Below are 25,430 nucleotides of genomic sequence, written 5' to 3'. Positions count from 1 at the left end.
ATTTGATTTAAATTTTGGAAGCCAGATGGTGGGGATGAGAAATGGTGGTAGCACTACATAATGATATAACACAAAATTTACTTATTGTTTAACTGTAGACTTTAAACCTCTGCCAGGCGCCCAGAGAAAAGAAACGCTCCCTTCGCTGTGGGCAGCGACTGTCCTCCTCCTCTTCTTCCTCCTCCTCCTCCCACTCAAATTCCGAGCTTTTATTTCTCTTCTAATGAGTTTGCAGGCATTATTTGCTTTTACGGTGATTCCCATGGGAAAAATTGCTTCTACTTACAAACTTTTCTACTTAAGGACCTGGCTGTGAAACAAATTAATTTCTTAAGTAGAGGTACCACTGTATATATAGGGGCGTGAGAAGATCTTGGAAGATCAGGGTAGAGAAAAACGTATGCTTTTAGCAGCAGATTTTAATGGAATAATCATTGATGGAATGTACGCCAAAAATAACGTCGCTCATCACTTCCAGATCTTTCTTTCCCCTTTTAAAAGTGGTGGGATCATTTCCTGGCTGGTTGGCTGACAGACGCCCTGCAATTCTAGTGAAAAGAGTGGTTTACTTTTCAAATTACAGTGGTACCTCGTGATACGAACCCCTCTGTTGTGGTTCAGCCTGAGGCTGCTCAGGGACCGGCTGCGTCTCTGCTGGCTCCATGCCCGGAGGAGGATGACAGCGCAGAGGAGGGGGCTGAGCAGTCGGACGGGGGAGAGGAGAGTCAGGAATGGGATGAAGGAGAACAGCATGAGAGCCCCAGGGGGGGGGGGGGGCTCTCCCCAGCCAGTAGCTTGGAGTCATTAGGTGATGACGCACAAGCTGTCATTGACATGAGACAGAGACGTTCAGAGCAAGGAAAGGAGCAGTTAAAGAAATATTATCACCATTGAATTAGAAACAGCTGGGTTTGGGTGTGGTCCTCATCAGCAGGGTTTAAAAGGCAGGCAAGCCCTTGAAGCCATGTGGAGTGTTATCAATTGGAGTTGCGGTGACCTGCTTTGATTCTCAGCGTCTCTGATCTTGGCTTGTGGCCTAGCAGTCTGGAAGACTCGTGGGAGGCGTAAGTTTGCTATCTACAGCTTCGTCTTGGCAGTAAGAATACTGTATATCTTTGAAGTTCCAGCGTTTTCCTGTTTGTAAGGACATTTTCTGTTACCTGTGTTTTCCTTGAATTTTATAAACTGCCTTTGCCTTTTACGGTGTGTCTGGCTTCTCTTTTTGGGTTGGTCTTGGCTTCCGGAGTGACCCAGACAGAACACCCTCGTGATACGAACCCGGGGTTCGGAAATTTTTTGCCTCTTCTTACAAACTTTTTTCGGCTTACGAAACAGTTCGGGTTTGGGTGAACGCCGAGAAGCCCCCCGGCTGTTTTAAAAAGTGACAGCCGGGCGGCGGCGCCCAGCGGAGCGCCATTTTGCGATTTATTTTTCTTTTTGCACGCATTAATCGCTTTTACATTGTTTCCTATGGGAAACAATATTTCGCCTTAGGAACTTTTCGCCTTACGAACCTACTTCCAGAACCAATTAAGTTCGTAAGACGAGGTATTACTGTATATTTATTTGAAAACCGATGTTTCTTCTGCTTAGAAAAGGGGAGAGGGGTGGAATCAAAAGTCCAGATTTGCGCAGGTGAGTGCAAAGAGAGAGGAGATGGACAGAAGGAGGATGCAGAAAACGGAAGCAATAAATACAGAAGAGGAGAGAACCGAAGCCGTAGGGGGTGAATTACTTACAGGGATGAATCCTTGTAAGGTTTGGAGATTAGGGGACTCTGTGAATTATCAGATCCGTTTCCCACCGGCCCTCCCTCGAGAGATGGAAGGCTGATCAAGATTAAGTCGAGAAAATCACCTCCGGTGGCTCTGTTTTTGTTTAGAGAGGTCCTGGGTTAGAGGTGAAAATTAGCATTTAAATGGAGACACGTCCTGATGGCACTCGAGGGGGAATTGTTTCATTGCCACCGCCTCACCAAATGAGGTTATTATTATTTTTATAATATCTCGGGGGGGGGGAGTGGGGGTGGTTTCTGGGAGGCCCCGCTTGATCGTTTCTCCCCACGGAGAAGAAGGGAGCGGAATACAGTGGCACCTCTACTTATGAACTTAATTCGTTCCGTGATCAGGTTCTTAAGTAGAAAAGTTTGTAATAAGAAGCAATTTTTCCCATAGGAATCAATAAAAGCAAGTAATGTGTGTGATTGGGGAAACCACATGGAGGGTGGAGGCCCTGTTTCCTCCCAGGAGATTCCTAGAGAGGCCCCACGGAGGCTTCCACCGCCTTCTCCGGCCCTGTTTCCTCCAAGGAGATTCCTAGAGAGGCCCCACAGAGGCTTCCCCCACCTTTTCTGGCCCAGTTTCCTCCCAAGAGATTCCTAGAGAGGCCCCACGGAGGCTTCTCCCTGCCTTTTCCGGCCCTGTTTCCTCCCAGGAGATTCCTAGAGAGGCCCCACGGAGGCTTCTCCCTGCCTTTTCCGGCCCTGTTTCCTCCCAGGAGATTCCTAGAGAGGCCCCACGGAGGCTTCCCCCGCCTTCTCCGGCCCGATTTCCTCCCAGGAGATTCCTAGAGAGGCCCCACGGAGGCTTCCACCGCCTTCTCCGGCCCTGTTTCCTCCAAGGAGATTCCTAGAGAGGCCCCACAGAGGCTTCCCCCACCTTTTCTGGCCCAGTTTCCTCCCAAGAGATTCCTAGAGAGGCCCCACGGAGGCTTCTCCCTGCCTTTTCCGGCCCTATTTCCTCCCAGGAGATTCTTAGAGAGGCCCTACGGAGGCTTCTCCCTGCCTTTTCTGGCCCTATTTTCTCCCAGGAGATTCTTAGAGAGGCCCCACGAAGGCTTCTCCCTGCCTTTTCCAGTTACAGTTTCGGAGGCTCGGGCTTGTAAGTAGAAAATGGTTCTTGAGAAGAGGCAATTTTTTTTTGAACACTCGGTTCTTATCTAGAAAAGTTTGTAAGTAGAGGCGTTCGTAGGTAGAGGTACCACTGTATAAAGATTCCTGCGCATGCTCAGAAGCAAACTCTCGCTGGAACACACACACATGCACGCCAGAGACCTGAAGCTATGTGCGCAGCTCCACTTTTACTCCTGGTGCAGAGTGCTCATTCGTACCGGTAGGAACCCACTACTGATCCTGAGACACTAATCATCCTACTCCGCCTGTTTTAAGAAAAGAAACTTTTCCTACGATTTTGCCTATTAAAAGCGCCCGCTAATGATGCTAATGTGCGGGTTAATTATAGGAAAGGCGGGTGAGACGAGTCCTCCCGCGACATGGCTTTTAAAATGGGGGTCCCGTACGGCCCCGCCCGTAATTCCAGCAAGAAAACCTCCAGGCCCCATTCTTTTCTCTCTTTTCTATCCCACTCCCCCCCCCCCGGAGTGGAACATTATTATAGGGCATTAACGGAAGCCCCTTCCACACTTATCTAAATCTTTAATTAGTTCTATAATATACCGATGATATCGGGCCTAATTAAATTTATACAGATAAAAGGGCAATGAGATCCGAACCAACTGAGCTGGAAAGTACATATTAAACAGCAAATTTAATGGTTCACACCGATAAGTGCAATTTCCCCGCACACACACAAAAAAACCCCCTAAATTCAATTTGGGGCCTTGTGTTTAAATTGATTTCGCAATGTGCAAATCACCGCAGGGGGAGGGGGCCGATCTTGTTCATCTATCACGGAAACTGCTAATCCACCCTATTTAAACACCCTTTATTAAGGCTCGGAATCCCCCCCCCCCAAGAATTTGCTTCTTCTTTTTTTTAACGGCAGAGAAAGGCAGAATTGTCGGAAGCCGGATTTATAAAGGATATTAAGTGATTTTTGCCCCTTTGCAAAAAAAAGAAAAAGAGGGGAGGGAGAGAGATGTTAACATTGGTCTGCGGAAAAGAGAGAAGTCAGCACTTTTGCCCGCCAGTCAGCAGAAAAACATAACGCAATTTTAGCTTCTCCCATTGGGAACGAGGGGCCTCGGCCTCTGCAAAGGATGGGAATCGTTCTGGAGTTGCACCCGAGGGCCTGAGGGCGGAACAACCGCCGAAAGAAATCACCAACGTCTGCTGTAATCTGTTTTAAGTACGGTCAACTTGCAGAGGGCAGCTGCGTGCAAGATTCTCTTTATGACCGACGGAATAGAATTATTATTATTACTAATTATTATTTATTAGATTTGTATGCTGCCCTTCTCTGAAGACTAAGAATATTTGTGGAACTGTAGATCAGGAAAGACTTCATGAACTCCATCTGTATAGTCTGGAGGACAGAAGGGAAAGGGGGGACATGATCGAAACATTTCAATATGTCAAAGGATTAAATAAGGTTCGGGAGGGAAGTGTTTTCAATAGGAAAGTGAACCCAAGAACAAAGGGCCACAATCTGAGGTTAGTTGGGGGAAAGATCAGAAGCAACGTGGGAAAATATTATTTGACTGAAAGAGTAGTAGATGCTTGGAACAAACTTCCAGCAGACATGGTTGGTAAATCCACAGTAACTGAATTGAAACATGCCTGGGATAAACATAGATCCATCCTAAGATAAAATACAAAAAATAGTATAAGGGCAGACTAGATGGATCATGAGGTCTTTTTCTGTCGTCAGACTTCTATGTTTCTATAGTGTTCTTTGCGCTCTGTGGGTTTGGTGGCTTTTTTGCAGACGTTTCATCACCCAGTGAGGTAGCATCATCAGTGTTAGAGGGAGTGGGGTTTGTGGAGAGGAGGAGGAGAATTGTGGAGTCCCTGGCGATAGGGCCATGCTTTCGGCACCCAGCGAAAAATAAATGGTTTGCCTCTTCACTGTCCTAAGCTATGCCAGCCGGGAAGCATGGCATTTGACAGCTGAAGGGCTGCCAAATTTGGGATCTGCTCGAATCCCAAAAAAAGACTCGCCATGTCCTTGCGGGAGCCGACTTCAGGCTCCGTCTGATAGCTAATCCTGTTCCCCGTAAACCAGATTGGAAGGAAGGGAGGGGATCGATGGTTGACACGAGAAACCGGGGAGCAAACCAGCTAAATGGACTGCGAGCTGGGATTTATTCAACAAACGCTGGCTTAGCCGCAAATCTGGCCGAAACTCCAAAGTTATGAGATTTAAGCTCGTGCCATTGCCGCGCCACAAACGGTCTATCCCAGTGATGGCAAAGCTTTGGCACGTGGAGCCATATCTGCTGGCAAACAAGCTGTGTGCTTGGTTTTTATATATTGGGGTTCTTTTGGATTTTTTAACTTAAAACTGTAATTTAGATTGCGAAATATTAGACTTGTTACTATGTGTTATTTACCATTGTTGTGAGCCGCCCCAAGTCTACGGAGAGGGGCGGCATATACATCCAATAAATCTAATCAAATCTAATCTGTTGCCGTAGATCAGCTCCACGGCGCATGTGTGTGCCAGCCAGTTGATTTTCAATTCACAGGGAGGCTCTGGGAGGACATTTTCGGCCTCTGGAGGCTGTGGAGGGCCAAAAACGAGCCTGTGGGGCCCACCTGAAATGGGCCATTTCCAGCCTCTGGAGGGCTACTGATGGTGGGGGAGTCTGTTTTCACTCTCCCCAAACTACAGGGTAGCCTCTGGAGCCTGGGAAGGGGGAAAAATGGGCCTACTGGGCCCACTGGAAGTTGGGAAATGAGGGAGTGGGGACAGTGATGGGCTGCCAAATTGTTTTTTACTGCCACACTGTGGGCGTGGCTTGTTTGTGGACGTGGCTTGATAGTCATGTGACTAGGTAGGAGTGGCTTGCCCCGGCCCTCTGGAACCAACTCCCCCCAGAGATTAGAATTGCCCCTACTCTCCTTGCCTTTCGTAAGCTCCTTAAAACCCACCTTTGTCGTCAGGCATGGGGGAACTGAGATATCTCCCCCGGGCTTGTACAATTTATGCATGGTATGTTTGTATGTATGTTTGTTTAGTAAATGGGGTTTTTTAAATCAAACTGGGTTTTTTTTAAAATATCTTAAATTATATTTGGATTTGTTATAAATTGTTTTTATTCTGTTGTGAGCCGCCCCAAGTCTGCGGAGAGGGGCGGCATACAAATCTAAATAATAAATAAATAAATAAATAAATAAATAAAAGATAAGTTTTCAAATAGGTGCTTAGTCTCTTTTTCAGTTGATTTAATCACATTATTTGAATGAGGCAAGCAGCTCAATTTTCTTGAATTTCTATCAAAGTTCAGTTCCAGATAATGATTAAAATGATTAAAGCGTTTATGGGTAAAAACATACTATTTGATTATTTCCTATTTTAAAAATTAAGGATCACACTAAGGCAGGGGTAGGCAAAGTTGGCTCTTCTGTGACATGTGGACTTCAACTCCCAGAATTACTGAGCTAGCATGATTGCCTTAGGAATTCTGGGAGTTGAAGTCCTCAAGTCATAGAAGAGCCCACTTTGCCTACCCCTGCACTAAGGTATCTTTTTCCTCTGTCTCTTCTTTCTTCTTTCTCCTCTCTTTTCTTTCTTCTTTCTCCTCTCTTTTCTCCCCTTTTCTTTTTCCTGTCTCTTCTTTCTTCTTTCTCCTCTCTTTTCTTTCTTCTTTCTCCTCTCTTTTCTCCCCTTTTCTTTTTCCTGTCTCTTCTTTCTTCTTTCTCCTCTCTTTTCTTTCTTCTTTCTCCTCTCATCTTTCTCCCTCTCTTTCTTCTTCTATCTCTTCTTTCTTCTTTCTCCTCTTTTCTCCCCTTTTCTTTTTCCTGTCTCTTCTTTCTCTTTTCTCCCCTCTTCAATGCCCCTCTCCTCTCTCTCCTTGCTCCTCTCTTCTTTCTCCTCCCTTTTTTTCTCCTTTCTTCCTGCTCCGCTCCTCTCTTTCTCCACTCCTTCCTCCACTCTCTTCTCTCTTCTTTCTCCTCTCTTTTCTTCTTTCTCCTCTTTTCTTTCTTTCTCCTCTCGTCTTTCTCCCTCTCTTTTTTCTTCTCTCTTCTTTCTTCTTTCTCCTCTCTTTCTTTTCTCCTCTTTTCTCCCCTTTTCTTTTTCCTGTCTCTTCTTTCTTCTTTCTCCCCTCTTCAATGCCCCTCTCCTCTCTCCTTGCTCCTCTCTTCTTTCTCCTCCCTTTTTTCTTCTTTCTTCCTGCTCCGCTCCTCTCTTTCTCCACTCCTTCCTCCACTCTCTTCTCTCTTCTTTCTCCTCTCTTTTCTTCTTTCTCCTCTTTTCTTTCTCCCTCTCTTTTTTCTTCTCTCTTCTTTCTTCTTTCTCCTTTCTCCTCTCTTTCTTTTCTCCTCTTTTCTCCTTTTCTTTTTCCTGTCTCTTCTTTCTTCTTTCTCCCCTCTTCAATGCCCCTCTCCTCTCTCTCCTTGCTCCTCTCTTCTTTCTCCTCCTTTTTTCTTCTGTCTTCCTGCTCCGCTCCTCTCTTTCTCCACTCCTTCCTCCACTCTCTCTTCTCTCTTCTTTCTCCTCTCTTCTTTCTTTCTCCTCTCGTCTTTCTCCCTCTTTTTTTCCTTCTCTCTTCTTTCTTCTTTCTCCTCTCTTTTCTCCCCTTTTCTTTTTTCTGTCTCTTCTTTCTTCTTTCTCCCCTCTTCAATGCCCCTCTCCTCTCTCTCCTTGCTCCTCTCTTCTTTCTCCTCCTTTTTTCTCCTTTCTTCCTGCTCCACCCCTCTCTTTCTCCACTCCTTCCTCCACTTTCTCTCTTCTCTTCTTTCTCCACTCTTCTCTCCATTTTTCCTGCCCTGTGCCAATGCTAGATGCCAGTTCTCCGTTCTCTGTTGGTAGCAATGATTTATTCTTATTTTGCAGGTTTGCAGCATCTGAGCAAAGGAGAAAAGTGAGAAAGGGAGGGTGCACCAACGTCGGGACCACACATCTGATGTGTGAAATTTTGGGGCGTTCCCATCAGGCGGCCCACAGATGCCACTCGCAAGGTTCCTCCGACAGCCTCCATCTGGCAGAGATGCTAATTCAGAGACAGGAATTAAAAGGCTGCTCCAGGCTGAGGGGTTTTTAATGTTGCTTTTTCCAACAGGAGGTTTTGAAGGGATGGTCCTCTTCTGCAGGGTCAAGGTGCAGAGCTTGCCATTATAGGCAGTCCTCAACTTACAACAGTTTGTTTAATGCCAGCTCCAAATGAGTCCTGTGGGATGGAGCTGTATGTTTTGGAATATAAGACACACCTTTTTCCTCCCTAAAAGAGGCTGATAATTTGGGTGCATCTTATACTCTGAATGTAGCTTTTTTTTTAGCCCTAACTAGCTGCTAACAATCTTCCCAGCTCCTACCTTGCAGGCTCTTTCATTGTTTCTCTCTGCAAAGAATGTTTTTCAAGCCCTGTCATCGAAACATGGAAGATTGACGGCAGAAAAAGACCTCCTGGTCCATCTAGTCTGCCCTTATATTATTTCCTGTATTTTATCTTAGGATGGATCTATGTTTATCCCAGGCATGTTTACATTCAGTGACTGTGGATTTACCAACCACGTCTGCTGGAAGTTTGTTCCAAGCATCTACTACTCTTTCAGTCAAATAATATTTCTTCATGTTGCTTCTGATCTTTCCCCCAATTAACCTCTGATTGTGTCCCCTTGTTCTTGTGTTCACTTTCCTATTAGAAACACTTCCCTCCTGAAACTTATTTAACCCTTTAACGTATTTAAATGTTTCGATCATGTCCCCCCTTTTCCTTCTGTCCTCCAGACTATAAAGATTGAGTTCATAGAAACCTAGAAGATTGACGGCAGAAAAAGACCTCATGGTCCATCTAGTCTGCCCTTGTACTATTTCCTGTCTTTTATCTTAGGATGGATCTATGTTTATCCCAGGCATGTTTAAATTCAGTTAATTTAAGTCTTTCCTGATAGGTTTTAGGCTTAAGACCTTCCACCATTTTTGCAGCCCGTCTTCGGACCCTTACAAGTCTCTGCAGGGTCTTTTCCAATGCTGTACTTGCTCCGAATGTTTCTTTCCAGGGGCTAATGATGTTCCCAGCTACTACTGGCTTGCAAGCTCTTTCATTGTTACTCTCTCCGAATAAAGTTTTTCTAAAGCCCTAACCAGGGGATAAAATAATGTGCTGAAGCTGATCAAACTAAGGACGCTAGCCAGATGAATGCCTGGTAAACAGATTCTTTTCCCTATTTTCCTCCCCCAAAACTAAGGTGTGTCTTATACTCCGGTGCATCTTATACTCCGAAAATACGGTAAGTCAAATAATGTCCAAACCTACCTCAAATAAGGTTGGTATGAGGAACGTGAGTAAAAGCCCAGGTAGAACTTCCAGAATATGGACACCTAAGGTCAGCAGCTTTTCTCCCCTCTCTCTATTTAATAATAATCATAATTATAACAGAGTTGGAAGGGACCTTGGAGGTCTTCTAGTCCAACCCCCTGCTTAGGCAGGAAACCCTACACTACTTCAGACAGACGGTTTTCCAACATCTTCTTCAAAACTTCCAGTGTTGGGGCATTCACAACTTCTGGAGGCCACTTGTTCCACAGATTAATTGTTCTCACTGTCAGGAAATTTCTCCTTAGTTCTAAGTTGCTTCTCTCCTTGTTTAGTTTCCACCCATTGCTTCTTGTTCTACTTTCAGTTGCTTTGGAGAATAGCTTCACTCCCTCTTCTTTGGGGCAACCCCTGAGATACTGGAAACTGCGATCATGTCTCCCCTGGTCCTTCTTTTCATGAAATTAGACATATCCAGTTCCTGCAACCAGGCATGTCTAGTTTAATGAAAAGGACTTTAGGAATACATAATAGCATTTAACCCACGCTGTGGGCTGTGAACACCTGTGTAGGTGGGTATGGATGTTGTAGTTGCACACAACAGCAGATCTGCGCATGGACAGATATACTCTCTCGCTTCTGGTTTCTGAGCTGTAAAGATAGAAACATAGAAGATTGACGGCAGAAAAAGATCTCATGGTCCATCTAGTCTGCCCTTATACTATTTCCTGTATCTTATCTTAGGATGGATATATGTTTATCCCAGGCCTGTTTAAATTCAGTGACTGTGGATTTACCAACCACGTCTGCTGGAAGTTTGTTCCAAGGATCTACTACTCTTTCAGTAAAATAATATTTTCTCACGTTGCTTTTGATCTTTCCCCCAACTAACCTCAGATTGTGTCCCCTTGTTCTTGGGTTCACTTTCCTATTAAAAACACTTCCCTCCTGAACCTTATTCAACCCTTGAACATATTTAAATGTTTTGATCATGTCCCCCCTTTTCCTTCTGTCCTCCAGACTCTACAGATGGAGTTCATGGAGTCTTTCCTGATACGTTTTATGCTTAAGACCTTCCACCATTCTTGTAGCCCGTCTTTGGACCCCTTCAATTTTGTCAACATCTTTTTGTAGGTGAGGTCTCCAGAACTGAACAGAGTCTTCCAAATGGGGTCTCATGATAATTCAGTCCCAGCTGGAAGAGCTAAACCCCATAAAGTCCCAAAGATTTTCTTCTCCTGCCGTCAGATTTCTCAGTCCGGCTGAACGATTCCTAGTCCCACCCAAAGCCAGGGATGACCACCTGTGGCTGGGAGCATCAAGCAGAAAGCTTCACGGATTTCACCTTGAAAAAAGATTCATGGAAATGAAGGATAATTTGCTCAAAATTATAATCTCCCTTTGGCAGAGAGAGAGACACACACACATCGGAAGATACGTTTTGTGAGCACAGGCTTTGCCGAAGTTAATGAGAGAGATATTTTTGTTCGTTCTACACATGGTTGTACAAGTTCTGGCTCCAACTCAACTGGCCTGGTTCAAAATCCCTTCCATATTTTCCATTCGGTTGGCAATTTCTCCCTCCGCTTTTTGGCTTTGGTGCACCGCAACTTGCCAGCTGCGGCTTTGCCAACGGTCTGAAGTGCCTAATCTCGGAGTGGGACAAGCCAGGATGGATTCTTGGACAAGCTTGGATGGCTACTTCGAATCCCCTGGTTGCTTCATTAGTGACCTAAGCGGTGCTACAAGTCCTTGGGAAAGACGACGCATCACCTGCCAAAAGAGGTCAGCCCACCTTTCTTCTTCTTTATTGCTTCTTTGACCCCTATGGCAATCATTAAGTGTTGTAGCTCATGATTCTTGACAAATCTATATTTTCTTTCATGTAGAAACAGAGAAACATAGAAGATTGACGGCAGAAAAAGACCTGCCTCTATGTTGGTTGAGGCAGCCAGGGTTCCCTTGGGTCCCATTTGTTGGGGGGTCAAGGGAAAGGGAGGGTTTTACCTTCTCTTTCTGCTCAAGAACCCCATGGACAATTGGTGGGCCTCTGTGTGACATAGAACGCTGGATTTGATGGGCTTTGGCCCTGTTCAGCATGGCTCTTCTTATGTTCTGTAACCAGTGGAACGACTAGCCTCCAGAAGTTCTGGTTGCTCCAACACTGAAGGTTTTGCTATTATTCTTGTTTTTCTGTATATGCTGTGAGCCGCCCCGAGTCCTCAGAGAGGGGCGGCATACAAATCCAATTAAATAAATAAATACATAAATGTCCCGCCCTCCAGCACATGTGCATGTGACTCACACATCCCCACCCCGTTTCTGGCACACAATGGCACATCTGTTTTTTTGCTCTCCCCAGGCTCCAGAGACTTTCTAGGAAGATTGGGGAAGGTGAAAATGGCCTTCCTCACCCTCCCATGGAGGTCCTCCAAAAGGCGGAAACATTCCGTTTGCTGACTTCCTGTTGGACCGGAAGTCCCTTTTTTTACTCTCCTCAGGCTTCAGAGGCTTTCTAGGAGACAGGGGAGGGCTAAAATGGCCTTCCCCAGCCATTAACGGAGGCCCTCCGGAGGCCAAAAATGGCCTGTTTGCCAACTTCCAAACAGGCCATTTCTGCCCCCCCCCACGGGCCTCTTGGTGGTGGGGAGGCCATTTTAGCCCTCCCCTGTCTCCTAGAAAGGCTCTGAATCCTGAGGAGAGCCCAAAAAAAGGGACTTCCGGTCTAACAGAAAATCAGCAAATGGAACGTTTCCGGCCTCCGGAGGACCACTGAGGGAGGGTGGGGAAGGCTGTATTCACCCTTCTCAGGCTCCTGGAAAGGCTCTGTAGCCTTGGGGAGAGCAAAAAACGGGCCTTCCCACCCCCACCAGAGGCTGAAAACAGGCTGTCTCCCAACTCCCAGTGGGCCCAGAAGGCCCGAAAATCAGCTGGCGACCTGAGCTTGCCTGCTCACCGATATGGTTCACCGTCCCTGCCATAGAAGACCTCTAAGTCCCCTTCCAACTCTGTTATTCTGTTACTCAGCTTAAACCATAGCTGCTACTCTCAGTGTAGCTCTTTTTTTAAAAAGTAAATTCTATTTCTTTTGTCCCGTATCACCTTCCCCTTTGAGACTGTCCGGTCAAATCCTGTTTCTTTCTCCAAAAATGCATGTTTTACTAGAAGGAAATAGATTTAGAAGGATTAAAGCAATTTTCCATTTTATTATTCCTGTCACTTCCATTATTGAAAGTTAACGCACGATTATTGATTTGTTCCGATTTGATTTATACCCGGCCTTCCCTCTGAAGGGTAAACAGTGGCACGCCTCCATTGTTTTTCAGGCATAATGACCGATGGGGACAGGCCGGGCTAGAGAAGAACTCTAAGGAAATCCGAAAGTGGTTTCTCTCAGGGAAGGCCGGCTGTCTTCGGGGCTACCGGTGTGACTTCTGAAGTGGGCACAGGTGCATCCCGCGGTGAGAGAATTCACTTCTGCGCATGCGCAGCAGGCAAAATCTCGCGTGAGTGTGAAAGCAAGATTTTGGCAATTTCACCGATATTTTTGCTCCTGGCATGATTGACGTCACGTTGGCCACGCCCACTCAGTCACATGTCCAACCAGCCATGCCCGTCCAGTCCTATGATCACACAGATATGCCCACCAGGTGGAGATTGCTATTTACTGCTGCTGGCAGTGCGATGCGCACACAGGTTTGGGTCGCCAGCGTCCGTGCGAGAGAGATTTCACCAATTTTCCTGCTTCCATGCATGCGCAGAAGCAAAAAATGGCCATAATCTCCTGCACATGAGAGAGATCTCAGTGATTTTCTGAAGAGGACATGCGCGTGCTATAGATTTCAGCGGTTTTCCTGCTTCCGTGCATGCACAGAAACAAAAAATTGCCGAATTCTCATGTGCATGTCTCCTCTCACTTGGGCGCGCGCATATACTACCGATGTACAGCGTGGCCCGTACCGGGTAACAACCCGATACTGACGCCCTCCAAGTCACATGACCAGGAAGTTAAGCATGCCCAGTCACATGGCCATTAAGCCACACCCACAAAATAAGCCATGCCCACAGAACCAGTATTAAAAAAAATTAGAACCCACCCTTGCTCTGCATCATATCTGTGCATCACCCACGAGGAACACCGCAAGAAAGAATTGCAAAGGTTGCAAACGATTATCGGTAGCCCTTGACTTATGACGACAATGGAACCCAACCTGTCTGGATGGTCTTTGAAGCACCGCAGCCGTTAAGTTAGCAACCTGTTAAGTTAACTGTTAAGTTAGTTAAGTGAACCTAGTTTCCCTCCGTTGGCTTTGCATGCAGGAATAGAATAGAACAGAACAGAATAGAATAATTTTATTGGCCAAGTGTGATTTTGATGCAGATGCTCTCAATGTACATGGGGGAACCTGACCAAAACATTTAAATATGTTGAAGGGTTAAATAAGGTTCAGGAGGGAAGTGTTTTCAATAGGAAAGTGAACACTAGAATAGGGGGTCACAATCTGAGGTCAGAATAGGGGGTCACAATCTGAGGTCAGTTGCCGCCCCTCTCCGAGTCTGCAGAGAGGGGCGGCATACAAATCTGATTAATAAATAATAAATAAATAAATAAATAAATAAAGATCAGAAGCAACGTGAGAAAATATTATTTGACTGAAAGAGTAGTAGATGCTTGGAACAAACTTCCAGCACACATGGTTGGTAAATCCACAGTCACTGAATTTAAACATGCCTGGGAATAACATAGATCCATCCCTAACACAAAATACAGGAAATAGCATAAGGGCAGACTAGATGGACCATGAGGTCTTTTTCTGCCGTCTGTCTTCTATGTTTCTATAACAAATATATTAGGTTGAAATAGGTTCAGGGGGAGAAGTGTTTTTAATAGGAAAGTGAACACAAGAACAAGGGGGCCCAATCTGAGGTGAGTTGGGGGAAAGATCAGAAGCAACATGAGAAAATATTATTTGACTGAAAGAGTAGTAGATGCTTGGAACAAACTTCCAGTAGACATGGTTGGTAAATCCACAGCAACTGAATTTAAACCTGCCTGGGATAAACATAGATCCATTGTAAGATAAAATACAGGAAATAGTATAAGGGCAGAATAGATGGACCATGAGGTCTTTTTCTGCTGTCAATCTTCTATGTTTCTATGTAACAGTAACAGCGAAGGAAAGACCCCAGGAAAAGAGACGGGGGTTTTTAGGCTTAATCCATCGCAACTTTAGCTCATTGGGAGTTTTTTTCTGTTTAGCGCAAGATCGGTGCTAATTAATGCTGTGCTCAGATCAGAGCTCCGTAGAAACAGCAGGGACGACCACAAACAAGGGGGTGGAAGGCAAATTACATAGGAGACTATTTAGGGAGCCAAATTCTTAATTGCCGATGAAATAATACAGGGTTTTTCCCCCCCTTTCTTTCTTTCTTGTCGGGAACATAAAGCAGAATCCAAGCCGACCTCATTAAAACGAGGCTTAAGCTCGTCGGGTCTTTTTTAGCCTCTGATGGGCTTAGCATATTTCAACTATTGTTCTTTTTTTTTTAACCCCCAAAGCTTGCCTGAATATTGAGGTCCTCAACGGCTTCAGATCCTTCTGTGATCAAAAGGGATCACAGAAGAACAGAATTGGAAGGGACCTTAGAGGTCTTCTAGTCCAACCCCCTTCTCAGGTAGGAGATTCTCTACCATCCCGCCCCGAGTCTTCGGAGAGGGGCGGCATACAAATCTAAATAATAAATAAATAAATGGCTGTCCAATCTTTTCTTAAAAACCTCCAGTGTTGAAGCAACCAGAACTTCTGGAGGCAAGTCGTTCCATTGGTTAAAGAACGTAAGAAGAGCCATGCTGAACAAGGCCAAAGCCTATCGAGTCCAGCATTCTATGTCACCCAGTGGTCCACCAATTGTCCATGGGGTTCTTGAGCAGAAAGAGAAGGCAAAACCCTCCCTTTCCCTTGACCCCCCAATAAATGGGACCCAAGGGAACCCTACCTGCCTCAACCAACATAGACTGCTCACAGTCACTCATGCCCTCATCACTTCGAGATTCGACTACTGTAACGCTCTCTACATGGGGCTACCTTTGAAAAGTGTTCGGAAACTTCAGATCGTGCAGAATGCAGCTGCGAGAGCAATCATGGGCTTCCCTAAATATGCCCATGTTACACCAACACTCCGCAGTCTGCATTAGTTGCCGATCAGTTTCCGGTCACAATTCAAAGTGTTGGTTATGACCTATAAAGCCCTTCATGGCACCGGACCAGATTATCTCAGGGACCGCCTTCTGCTGCACGAATCCCAGCGACCAGTTAGGTCCCACAGAGTGGGCCTTCTCCGGATCCCATCGATTAAACGATGTCGTTTGGCGGGACCCAGGGGAAGAGCCTTCTCTGTGGCGGCCCCGGCCCCCTGGAACCAACTCCCCCCAGGAATTAGAATTGCCCCCACCCTCCTTGCCTTTCGTAAGCTACTTAAAACCCACCTCTGCCGCCAGGCATGGGGGAATTGAGATACACTTTCCCCCTAGGCCTTTACAATTTTATGCATGATATGTCTGTATGTATGATTGGTTTTTTTTTATATTAATGGGTTTTTAATAGTTTTTAGGATTGGATTATTATTGTACGCTGTCTTATTATTGCTGTTAGCCGCCCCGAGTCTCCGGAGAGGGGCGGCATACAAATCCAATAAATAAATAAATAAAATAAATAATATATAGAGGCAGCACATGGACATCCGTTTCAATAACTACCTATGATACTCTTGGCATCCATGATCCTGCCTTGAAGCTCTCCAGACTGACAGCTGTCACAACGTCATCTGGAAGGGAATTCTAGAAGATGGAGCTGAGCGTTGGCAAGACTTGCAGAGTGAAACATCTCTGTGTTCAGGATGGAAACAAGACCTTGCCCCTCCTGTCTTGCTCAACTTACACATTTGGGACTAACCGAAATATGCAACTTCACTGTGAACTCCATTGATGGAAGAAAAATAAATAAATATGAAATTAAGATGTCTCTGGCTCTTGCTCGGTGTGGCCACTAGATGGCAGCCTTGCATTGCCAAAGTGGCACTGTCGGTTGTGCTGGCTGAGTTTTGTTAAAATTAGAGGATGCATAATTCTATCTATCCATCCATCTCTATCTTTTTTCATTGTCAGCTGTGCTTTTTTCCTTTAAAAAAGTGCCCTCGTTCCCATAATAAAGGTTAAAAAAAGATTTTCTTTTTTAAAAGCCACATTGGAAGTTTACAGAGCATAAAATCCATAACAAAACAAAACAGATTTATTTTTCACTTTTTGTTTATACTTTGCTTTCGCATTTCTTTAGTTAATCAGCTGTGTGTGCATTTTTTAAAAAAGTACAGGGTTCCCCCCACTAACTTTGTATTAAAATAAAGTTTCAATCGTTTTTAGGGTAGGAAAAAACTGCTTTGGTGGGAGTAGGAATAAAAAAAGGTGCATCTTATACTCTGAAAAATATGTGTGTGTGTATACATATACACATATATATGTATTTATACACATATATATGTACTTATAGTCCAAAAATATGGTTGGGTGTGGATATATACACATATATCCACATGTTTATACACATAAACACACACTCATTTGCATGTATGTATGTATGTATGTATGTATCTATGTATGTATGTATCTATGTATGTATCTATGTATAACATATTTTTGCTGATCATGAAAAGGGAGACTGACAGAAATTCGGCAGAAATACACACATGCGCACACGCACATACACATATACACCATAGACTTTGTCTGGCAGCTTCAGTGTTGCCAACCTCTCCTTCTGTTTCGAGCTGGGATCGGTGTGCCAGTTGCCATTGACACATCTCCAGTGTGTCAATGCCTGCCAAAAAAAACCCTGCCCTAATTTAGTTAACAATTCAAGGGAATGGGGGGGGGGGCTGGGGACAGAGAGGAAGGGGGGGAATCATTTCCAAAGGAAAAGGATTGAATTTGAGGAGGGATCAGCCAAGGGGGGCCCTGTGTGCTGCATTGCGGCTGGGAAAATTCCCCGCATTGTCGGTGTTGCCATGACTAGGTCCGAGTCGATAATGACATTATCCCCTGTACGAGGGTCCCAATAATTGAAAGTTGTGAGTGGGCTCTATTCTTCACCCATCTAATTTGGGGAAGGTGGGTGGAGTAAGAAGGGAAGAAGAAGAAAGATCAGAAGCAACAGGAGAAAATATTATTTGACTGAAAGAGTAGTAGATGCTTGGAACAAACTCCCAGCAGACGTGGCTGATAAATCCACAGTCACTGACCTGCCTGGGAGATAAACATAGATCCATCCTAAGATAAAATACAGGAAATAGTATAAGGGCAGACTATTATTATTATTATTATTATTATTATTATTATTATTATTATTATTAATTAGATTTGTATGCTGCCCCTCTCCGCAGACTAGATGGAACAGGAGGTCTTTTTCTGCTGTCAGTCTTCTATGTTTCTAAGGGAGAGGGGGGAGGATGGGATTAAGAGGCCCATGAAAATATTGACTGACCTCTCGCATCCTGGACACTAACTGTTTCAACTCCCACCCTCAAAACATCACTACAGAGCACCGCACACCAAGACAACTAGACACAAGAATAGTTTTCCCCCGAACGCCCTCACTCTGCTAAACAAATAATTCCCTCAACACTGTCAAACTTTTTACTAAGTCTACTAGTTTTTTCTCATCATTCCTATCACCCATTTCCTCCCACTTAGGACTGCATGACTGTAACATGTTGCTTGTATCCTAAGATTTTTATTCATATTGATTGTTTCTTCATTGCTTATTTGACCCCTATGACAATCATTAACTGTTGTACCTCTTGATCGACAAATGTATCTTTTTCTTTTATGTCCACTGAGAGCATCTGCACCAAGACAAATTCCTTGTGTGTCCCATCACACTTGACCAATAAAGAATTCTATTCTTCTATTCTATTCCTCTCCTCTCCTCCATTCCATTCCATTCCATTCCTCTACTCTATTCTATTCTATTCCATTCCATTCTATTCCATTCCATTCCATTCCATTCCATTCTTCATATCCCTTTCTCGGTGGCTGAGATGGGCCATGGGGTTGCAATGGAGCACCAAAGCTTTTATTTTTTTGCAGGGTCCAGACGGATTTGGGTGCCTGACCGCAGCACACACACACACAAACACACACATAAGCCCCTTCTCCAAATATCCTTATGAATATTTCATTTCTTCAGCCCTCCGCTCCTAAAATAACTAACGTCAAGATTAAAGAGAGCGTAATAAGCCGGAAAGGAGACGAGGCCGGCGCATCATGTATCTTGTTTGCAAAATCGATGCAAATCTGAACGCTGGCTTCCATTAACCCCCACCACCATCACCAAATGACTCTGGAATTAGGCTGGGATAAATTGTCTAAACCGAGGCTTGACCCCAACCCCACCCTGCCAGGGTAGGACTTGCAATATTAACCAACCCTCTTTTTGCTGGTTAGGGAAGGGTGAGGTGGGGTCTCCCCTCAATCAGCATCGGCTGGAGAAAAGAGCATCCTGGTGGCATGGCAAGCCTCCTATTTGACCATTAGGATGGCTCAAGCAAGCGAGCCAAGTCGGTAGCTAAGGGAGCCAATCACCAGGAAATGGGGAGTTCTAGTCCCGCCTTAGGCATGACAGCTGATTGGGTGACTTTGGGCCAATCACCAGGAGACGGTGAGTTCTAATCCCGCCTTAGGCATGAAAGCTGATTGGGTGACTTTGGGCCAATCACCAGGAGATGGTGAGTTCTAGTCCTGCCTTAGGCATGAAAGCTGATTGGGTGACTTTGGGCCAATCACCAGGAGACGGTGAGTTCTAGTCCTCCTTGGGAGATTAGGGCACTTGGCAAATGGCATGTATTTACAACAGCTTGTAATGGTCACCGCTTGTAACCTTCTCCACCAGCTCCTGACAAGCAAAGTCCATGGGGGAAGCCTAATTGGCTGAACGATTCACTGAACAACTGTGGCCTAAAGCATTTATGAAATGGGTCAAGCCTCAACTGTTTGGGACCCCCCACCCTCCGCCCAGGTGCCTGCCCTGGAGCCTCTGGCCCCCTCGCCTCCTTTCTCCCACCTGGCAAAGTCCAGATCCGCCTCGCGGGACATGGTGATGTTGGTCAGGTTCTGCTGAAGGATGAAGATGTTCCGGCACATCTTCTTAATCCCGGACTCACTGATGCGCTTGAAGTACTGGGCCCCGTTGATGAGAATGCAGGAGATCAAATGACCCAAACCTGGACGGGCAAAAGAGAGGGAGGGAGGAAAAGGGAGGGAGAAAGAGAAGAGGGAGGGAGAGAAAATAAATGGAGAGGAAGAGAGGGAGGGAGAGAAAATGAGAGGGAGGGAGAGAGGGAAGGAGGGGGAGGGAGGGAGGGAGGGAGAGGGAAAAAAGTGAAGAGGGAGAGAGAGGGAAGGAGAGAAAAGGAGAGGGAGAGAGAGAGAGAAAGGTGGAGAGGGAGGGAGAGGGAGGGAGGGAGGGAAAAAAGTGAAGAGGGAGAGAGAGGGAAGGAGAGAAAAGGAGAGGGAGGGAGAGAGAAAGGTGGAGAGGGAGTGAGAGGAAGGGAGGGAGAGGGAGAAAAGTGACGAGGGAGAGAGAGGGAGGGATGATGAGAGGGAGAGAGAAAATAAATGAAAGGGAGAGAGAGGAAGGGAGAGAAAATGAGAAGGAGGGAGGGAAAAAGGTGGAGAGGGAGGAAGAGGGAGAGAGAGGGAGGGAGAGAGGGAGGGATGACGGGAGGGAGAGAGAGAAAATAAATGGAGAGGGAGAGAGAGGGAGAGAGAAGGAGGGAGAAAGGGAGGGAGCAAGGGAAAGAGGGAGGGAGAGAGTGGAAGGGAGAGATGGTCCTGTAAGTAATCTGCTCCGATGCCATGTAGGGATTTATAGGTCACTTTGAATTGCATTGGGAGACCTTCTACTAGGAGACTTTGCATTTAATTACTAAAACAAACTGTGTTTGGGAGCTTGGGTGTGAGTAATTATTTGGGGCCTTGGCAAGCAACCCACCTTCAAAGATGTACTGGAACTTGTGCTGCTGCAAGCTGGCATTCATGGCTTCTTCCACGGCGCTGATGTCCTTGTTGAGCCGCACCACCAGGGGGTCGTAATCCATGCTCTCCACGTTGGCCACAATGGCGTAGTTGCCCTGCTTAGCCAGAGGGATCAGGTAGTGGAAGCAATGGACCCTGCGGACGAGAAGGCTCTTCAAACCAGGTTTGTTGGGAGAAGCCAGGATTACAAGAGTGTCAAGGCTTGGGGGGGAGGGGAACTCAGCTTTCTTGGGTGGGTCTCTCCCCCTTTTCAGGCACAAAGGAGCGAACCCAACATGGAAAGTCTACAAGGCTAAGGGAGCTTTGGGTGAATCAAACGAGCGCCCTGCTTAAACCAGAGGGTCAATTGGGATGGAACAAGACAACTTACAATTACATTACATACAACCCTGAGTTGCATCAACAGAGGGATACACTCTAAGACTAGGGTGGTACTAATACCACTCTATAAAGCCCTCGTTAGACCACACCTGGAGTCCTGCATCCAGTTTTGGTCTCCACACTACAAAAAAGACATTGAAACACAAGAGAAAGTGCAGAAGAGAGCAACCAGGATGATGAAGGGACTAGAAATTAAAAGATACGAGGAAAGTTTGCAGGAACTGGGCATGTAGAGGAGGTCCAGGGGGACATGATAGTAGTCTTCCAATACTTGAGGGGCTGCCCCAGAGAGGAGAGGATCAGGGCTGTTTTCCAAAGCACGCAAAGGCCACACAAGGAGCAACGGATGGAAGCTGTCCAAGGAGAGATTCAACCTGGAAACAAGGAGGAACTTTCTAACAGTTCTGACTTAGAGTTGTATTGGCCTTTTTGGCTGCCGCTGCAGATTACCTCCGGAACTGCCTGCTACCGCACGAATCCCAGTGACCGATAAGGTCCCACAGAGTTGGCCTTCTCCGGGTCCCGTCGACCAAATAATGTTGTTTGGCGGGCCCCAGGGGAAGGGCCTTCTCTGTGGTGGCCCCGGCCGTCTGGAATCAACACCCTCCAGAGATTAGAACGGCCCCCACCCTCCTTGTCTTTCGCAAATTACTCAAGACCCACCTTTGTCGCCAGCCATGGGGGAGTTAGGATATTCCTTCCCCATGGCCATTACAAGTTATGCCTGATATGTTTGTGTGTATGTTTGGTTTGTTTTTTTTATAATAAGGGTTTTTAGTTGTTTTATTAAATTGGATTGTTACGTGTTTTTTATCATTGTTGTTAGCCGCCCCGAGTCTGCGGAGAGGGGCGGCATACAAATCCCATAAATAATAATAATAATAATACCTCCAGAACCGCCTGCTACCGCACAAATCCCAGCGACCGGTTAGGTCCCACAGAGTTGGCCTTCTCTGGATCCCGTCGACGAAACAATATTGTTTGGCGGGCCCCAGGGGAAAAGCTTTCTCTGTGGCGGCCCCAGCCCTCTGGAACCAACTCCCCCCGCCCGGAGATTAGAACTGCCCCCACCCTCCCTGTCTTTCGTAAACTACTCAAGACTCATTTATACCGCCAGGCATGGGGGAGTTGAGATATTCCTTCCCCCTAGGCCGTTACAATTTATGCATGGTATGTTTGTGTGTATGTTTGGTTTTATAATAAGGGTCTTTAGTTGTTTTATTAATTGGATTGTTACATGCTGTTTTTATCATTGTTGTTAGCCGCCCCGAGTCTGCGGAGAGGGACGGCATACAAATCCAATAAATAAATAAATAAATAAATAAATAAATTACTGGCTCATATTTAGCTGATTGTCCCCCAAGACTCCAAGATCTCCGAGTCTGCGGAGAGGGGCGCATACAAATCTAATAAATAATAATAATAATCTCTCTCACAGTCCAAGTTTGTATGTATGTTTATATTATATATGAACTGTGGCCACTACCAAATCGCTAGCCCTGAAGGTTATATAGCCCTGAACTCAAAATAGAATTCCCTATGAGACTAGACTTTCAATCCTGGGCCTAGAAAGATTAGAACTAAGACGCCTTAAACAAGATCTAAGTATTGCCCACAAGATCATATGCTGCAACATCCTGCCTGTCGGCGACTAATTCAGCTTCAACCACAACAACACAAGAGCACACAACAGATTTAAACTTAATATTAACCGCTCCAAACTTGACTGTAAAAAATATGACTTCAGTAACTGAGTTGTCGAAGCGTGGAACTCATTACCAGACTCCATAGTGTCATCCCCAAACCCCCAACACTTTACCCTCAGATTATCTACGGTTGACCTATCCAGATTCCTAAGAGGTCAGTAAGGGGCGAGTACAAGTGCACTAGAGTGCCTTCTGTCCCCTGTCCTATTGCTCTCCTATATCTCCTGTACCTTTCTTCTATTCCTATATCTCTTCTTCTATGCTTTCATTGATATGTTCTATTCCTATACCTTCTTTTCTATTCTTTCTTAGATATATTTTACTATGAGTATCTCCTCTATAACCTTCATCATGTATTTTACTATGTGTATATGGATATATACCCACTAAAATCCTCATTGTGTATTGGACTAACTAACTAACTAACAAAATTAAATTAAATTAAATAAAATAATAAAATAAAATAAAATAAAAAGGTGGGCCTTTCATTTAAGAAAACTGACTGATCCAAGTCCAGAAATGGAAACAACACTTTTAGGATCTTCTGTTTGAAGTTCGTATAGAGTGACACTAAAAACTGCAACGGTTCTACCCATCGTAACGTCTCTGATAAACTTTGTGGGTTTCTAGATTTCTTGGGAGGAAGACAGATGCTCCCACTATGTAGAACAGACTGAAGGCCAGCAGAGCGCAACCACGAACACCAATTAGCAACCGGAAGACATGATGAAAACTGCTTAATTGCACAACACATGGACAGACTTCGCCATAGTTTCAACTGGGAAGCTGTGAGGACCCTAGATTAAGCCAAGTGCACAAACACTCGGGGGTTTCTTGAAGCCTGCCAGCATTTGGCCATCGACAGTCACAAAGAGATAAACAGTGTCTACACACCGTTTAAAAGAGTCTATCAAAAAACCCAAAAAGGAAACAAAAATATGTCCAGGGTCCGAAAGGAGTTGGGTGGCTTATAAATTTAATAAATCAAATCAATTCAATGACTTGATCAAAGGGAACAAAATCATGCACGGGATAGAAAAGAATTTTTTTCTCTACAACACAAGACTTGGACGAGGGGGCCCTCCCTAAAGCTCAGAAGTAAGAAAGTGAGGACAAATAAAAAGAAATATTTCTTCATCCAGAGGGCACTTGGTTTATGGAATTCCCTTCCAGAAGAGGTCGTGACAGCTGTCAGCCTGGAGAGCTTCAAGGCAGGATTAGACAGATTCAAGGATGCCAAGTGTATCATAGGTGGTTATTGAAACGGATGTCCAAGTGCCGCCTCTATGTTGGTTGAGGGAGGCAGGGTTCCCTTGGGTCCCATTTGTTGGGGGTCGAGGGAAAGGGAGGGTTTTGCCTTCTCTTTCTGCTCAAGATCCCCATGGACAATTGGTGGGCCACTGTGGGACACAGAATCTTGGACTCAATGGGCTTTGGCCTGATTCAACATGGCTCTTCTTATGTTCTTATGTCCAATCACATCAAAAAGACTAAATCAATAGCCATATGGGCATAGATCAACATCAAAACTAATAGTAGATGACCAATAAGACATAATCAAAACTCCAATTGAAGGATTACCAACTCAGGCAAACAATCAAACAGTAAACAACATCTAATCAAGGAAGCATCAAGATCACGCCCATCAGCACTTGTGTATAAAATGAAAGCAACCCCAATTTCTCTTCTAATACTGATTAAGTTACCTAGTTGGGTCATGAAAAGTCTGCAAGAAAACCACTAAAACCAACCATCCAGGACCTCTCAGGTCAAGTCTAAACTACAAAGAGAGTTTCTGAACTTGGGCAGCTTGAAGATATGTGGACTTCAACTCCCAGAATTCTCCAGCAAGGATATTGGTATAGGACAGGGGGTAGGCAAAGTTGGCTCTTCTATGATTTGTGGACTTCAACTCCCAGAATTCCTGAGCCAATCATACTAGCTCAGGAATTCTGGGAGTTGAAGTCCACAAGTCATAGAAGAGCCAACTTTGACTACCCCTGGTATAGGGAAATATTTTGAGTTAAAGTCTTCACCTCTTGCAAACATTTAGAAACACGGGTCTATAAAAGGGTTAAACTGTGTGAACATTCATTCCACATACATATACCATATTTTTTGGAGTATAAGACACACCAGAATATATGAAGCACTTAGATTTTAGAGGAGGAAAACAAGGAAAAAAGTATTCTGAACCAAATGGTGTATTAATATATTATTTAATAAAATACCAGTGTAGCAGAATATGTTTCACAACGATGTACACTTTTTACAAACTTCAAACTTGACAGCTTGAAGACTTGTGGACTTCAACTCCCAGAATTCCTCCTCCAGTCATGCTAGATGAGGTTATTAGAAAGCAAAACCACCCGTTTTTGTGAAAAATGGGCCATTTTTTACCCTTTTTTTTTTTTTTTTTTTGCAAAAACAGGGTAGGCAAAGGGTCTGGGAAGCCTGCATAGAGCTCCTGGGTGCTGGGGGATGGCCAAAATGACCAGTCCCTGTCCATCCCATTTTTCCTAAAAACAGGTCCATTTTTTGCAAAAACTGGATGCAGGGGTGGGGCTTCAGAAGGCCAAAAATGGCTGTATTTGATGTATAAGACGCACCAACATTTCCACCCTCTTTTAGGAGGGGGAAAGGTGCATCTTATACTCTGAAAAATACGGTAACTTGAATACAAACTAACTAACGTTCTCAGTTCGTACACCATACTGACCCATCATCTGGTTTCCTGCGAGATGCAAAACTCTCCTGCACAGTCTAGAGAGTTGAAAGTTAGCAAAGGTTCTCATCAACCTGGTTAAGACTCCTGTGTCTGTTGCATTTAATTGCCTCTTGCAATTTTAAATCAAGACGAGGAGTGATTAAAACCTCACACAGCTGCCATCTCCAGCTTGGAAAATCTCTGGCTCTTAACGCTCAGCCCATCCTACTCTATCTGCACTACGGGGATAATTACGCAGACCTACCAGACAGGGAGAACGTGAAAGGATGTATAGGAAATGTCTTTACATGCTGATTTTTCATGTAATTGCTCTATATGCTGCTTTATAAATTCCAAGACTTTCTTCCTCTGTGGATCTTGGGAGCAT

General features: G+C 45.0%; 1 protein-coding gene across 1 annotated transcript in view; it reads right to left on the bottom strand.

Moving 5' to 3' along the window:
* The window catches only part of EXOC4 (exocyst complex component 4), a 289,610-nt gene that overhangs the window by 3,654 nt on the left and 260,526 nt on the right, over positions 1-25,430 (bottom strand). The window contains 2 exon segments of the mRNA XM_070754459.1: positions 19,275-19,434; positions 20,205-20,383. Of these exon segments, the coding sequence (XP_070610560.1) occupies positions 19,275-19,434; positions 20,205-20,383 (339 nt within the window).

The sequence above is a fragment of the Erythrolamprus reginae genome, chromosome 6 (genome assembly GCF_031021105.1).
Source record: "Erythrolamprus reginae isolate rEryReg1 chromosome 6, rEryReg1.hap1, whole genome shotgun sequence".
In the NCBI taxonomy this organism is placed as follows: Eukaryota; Metazoa; Chordata; class Lepidosauria; order Squamata; family Dipsadidae; genus Erythrolamprus; species Erythrolamprus reginae.
Note: the sequence above shows the minus strand (reverse complement) of the source record. Positions and strands in the feature narration are given on the sequence as shown.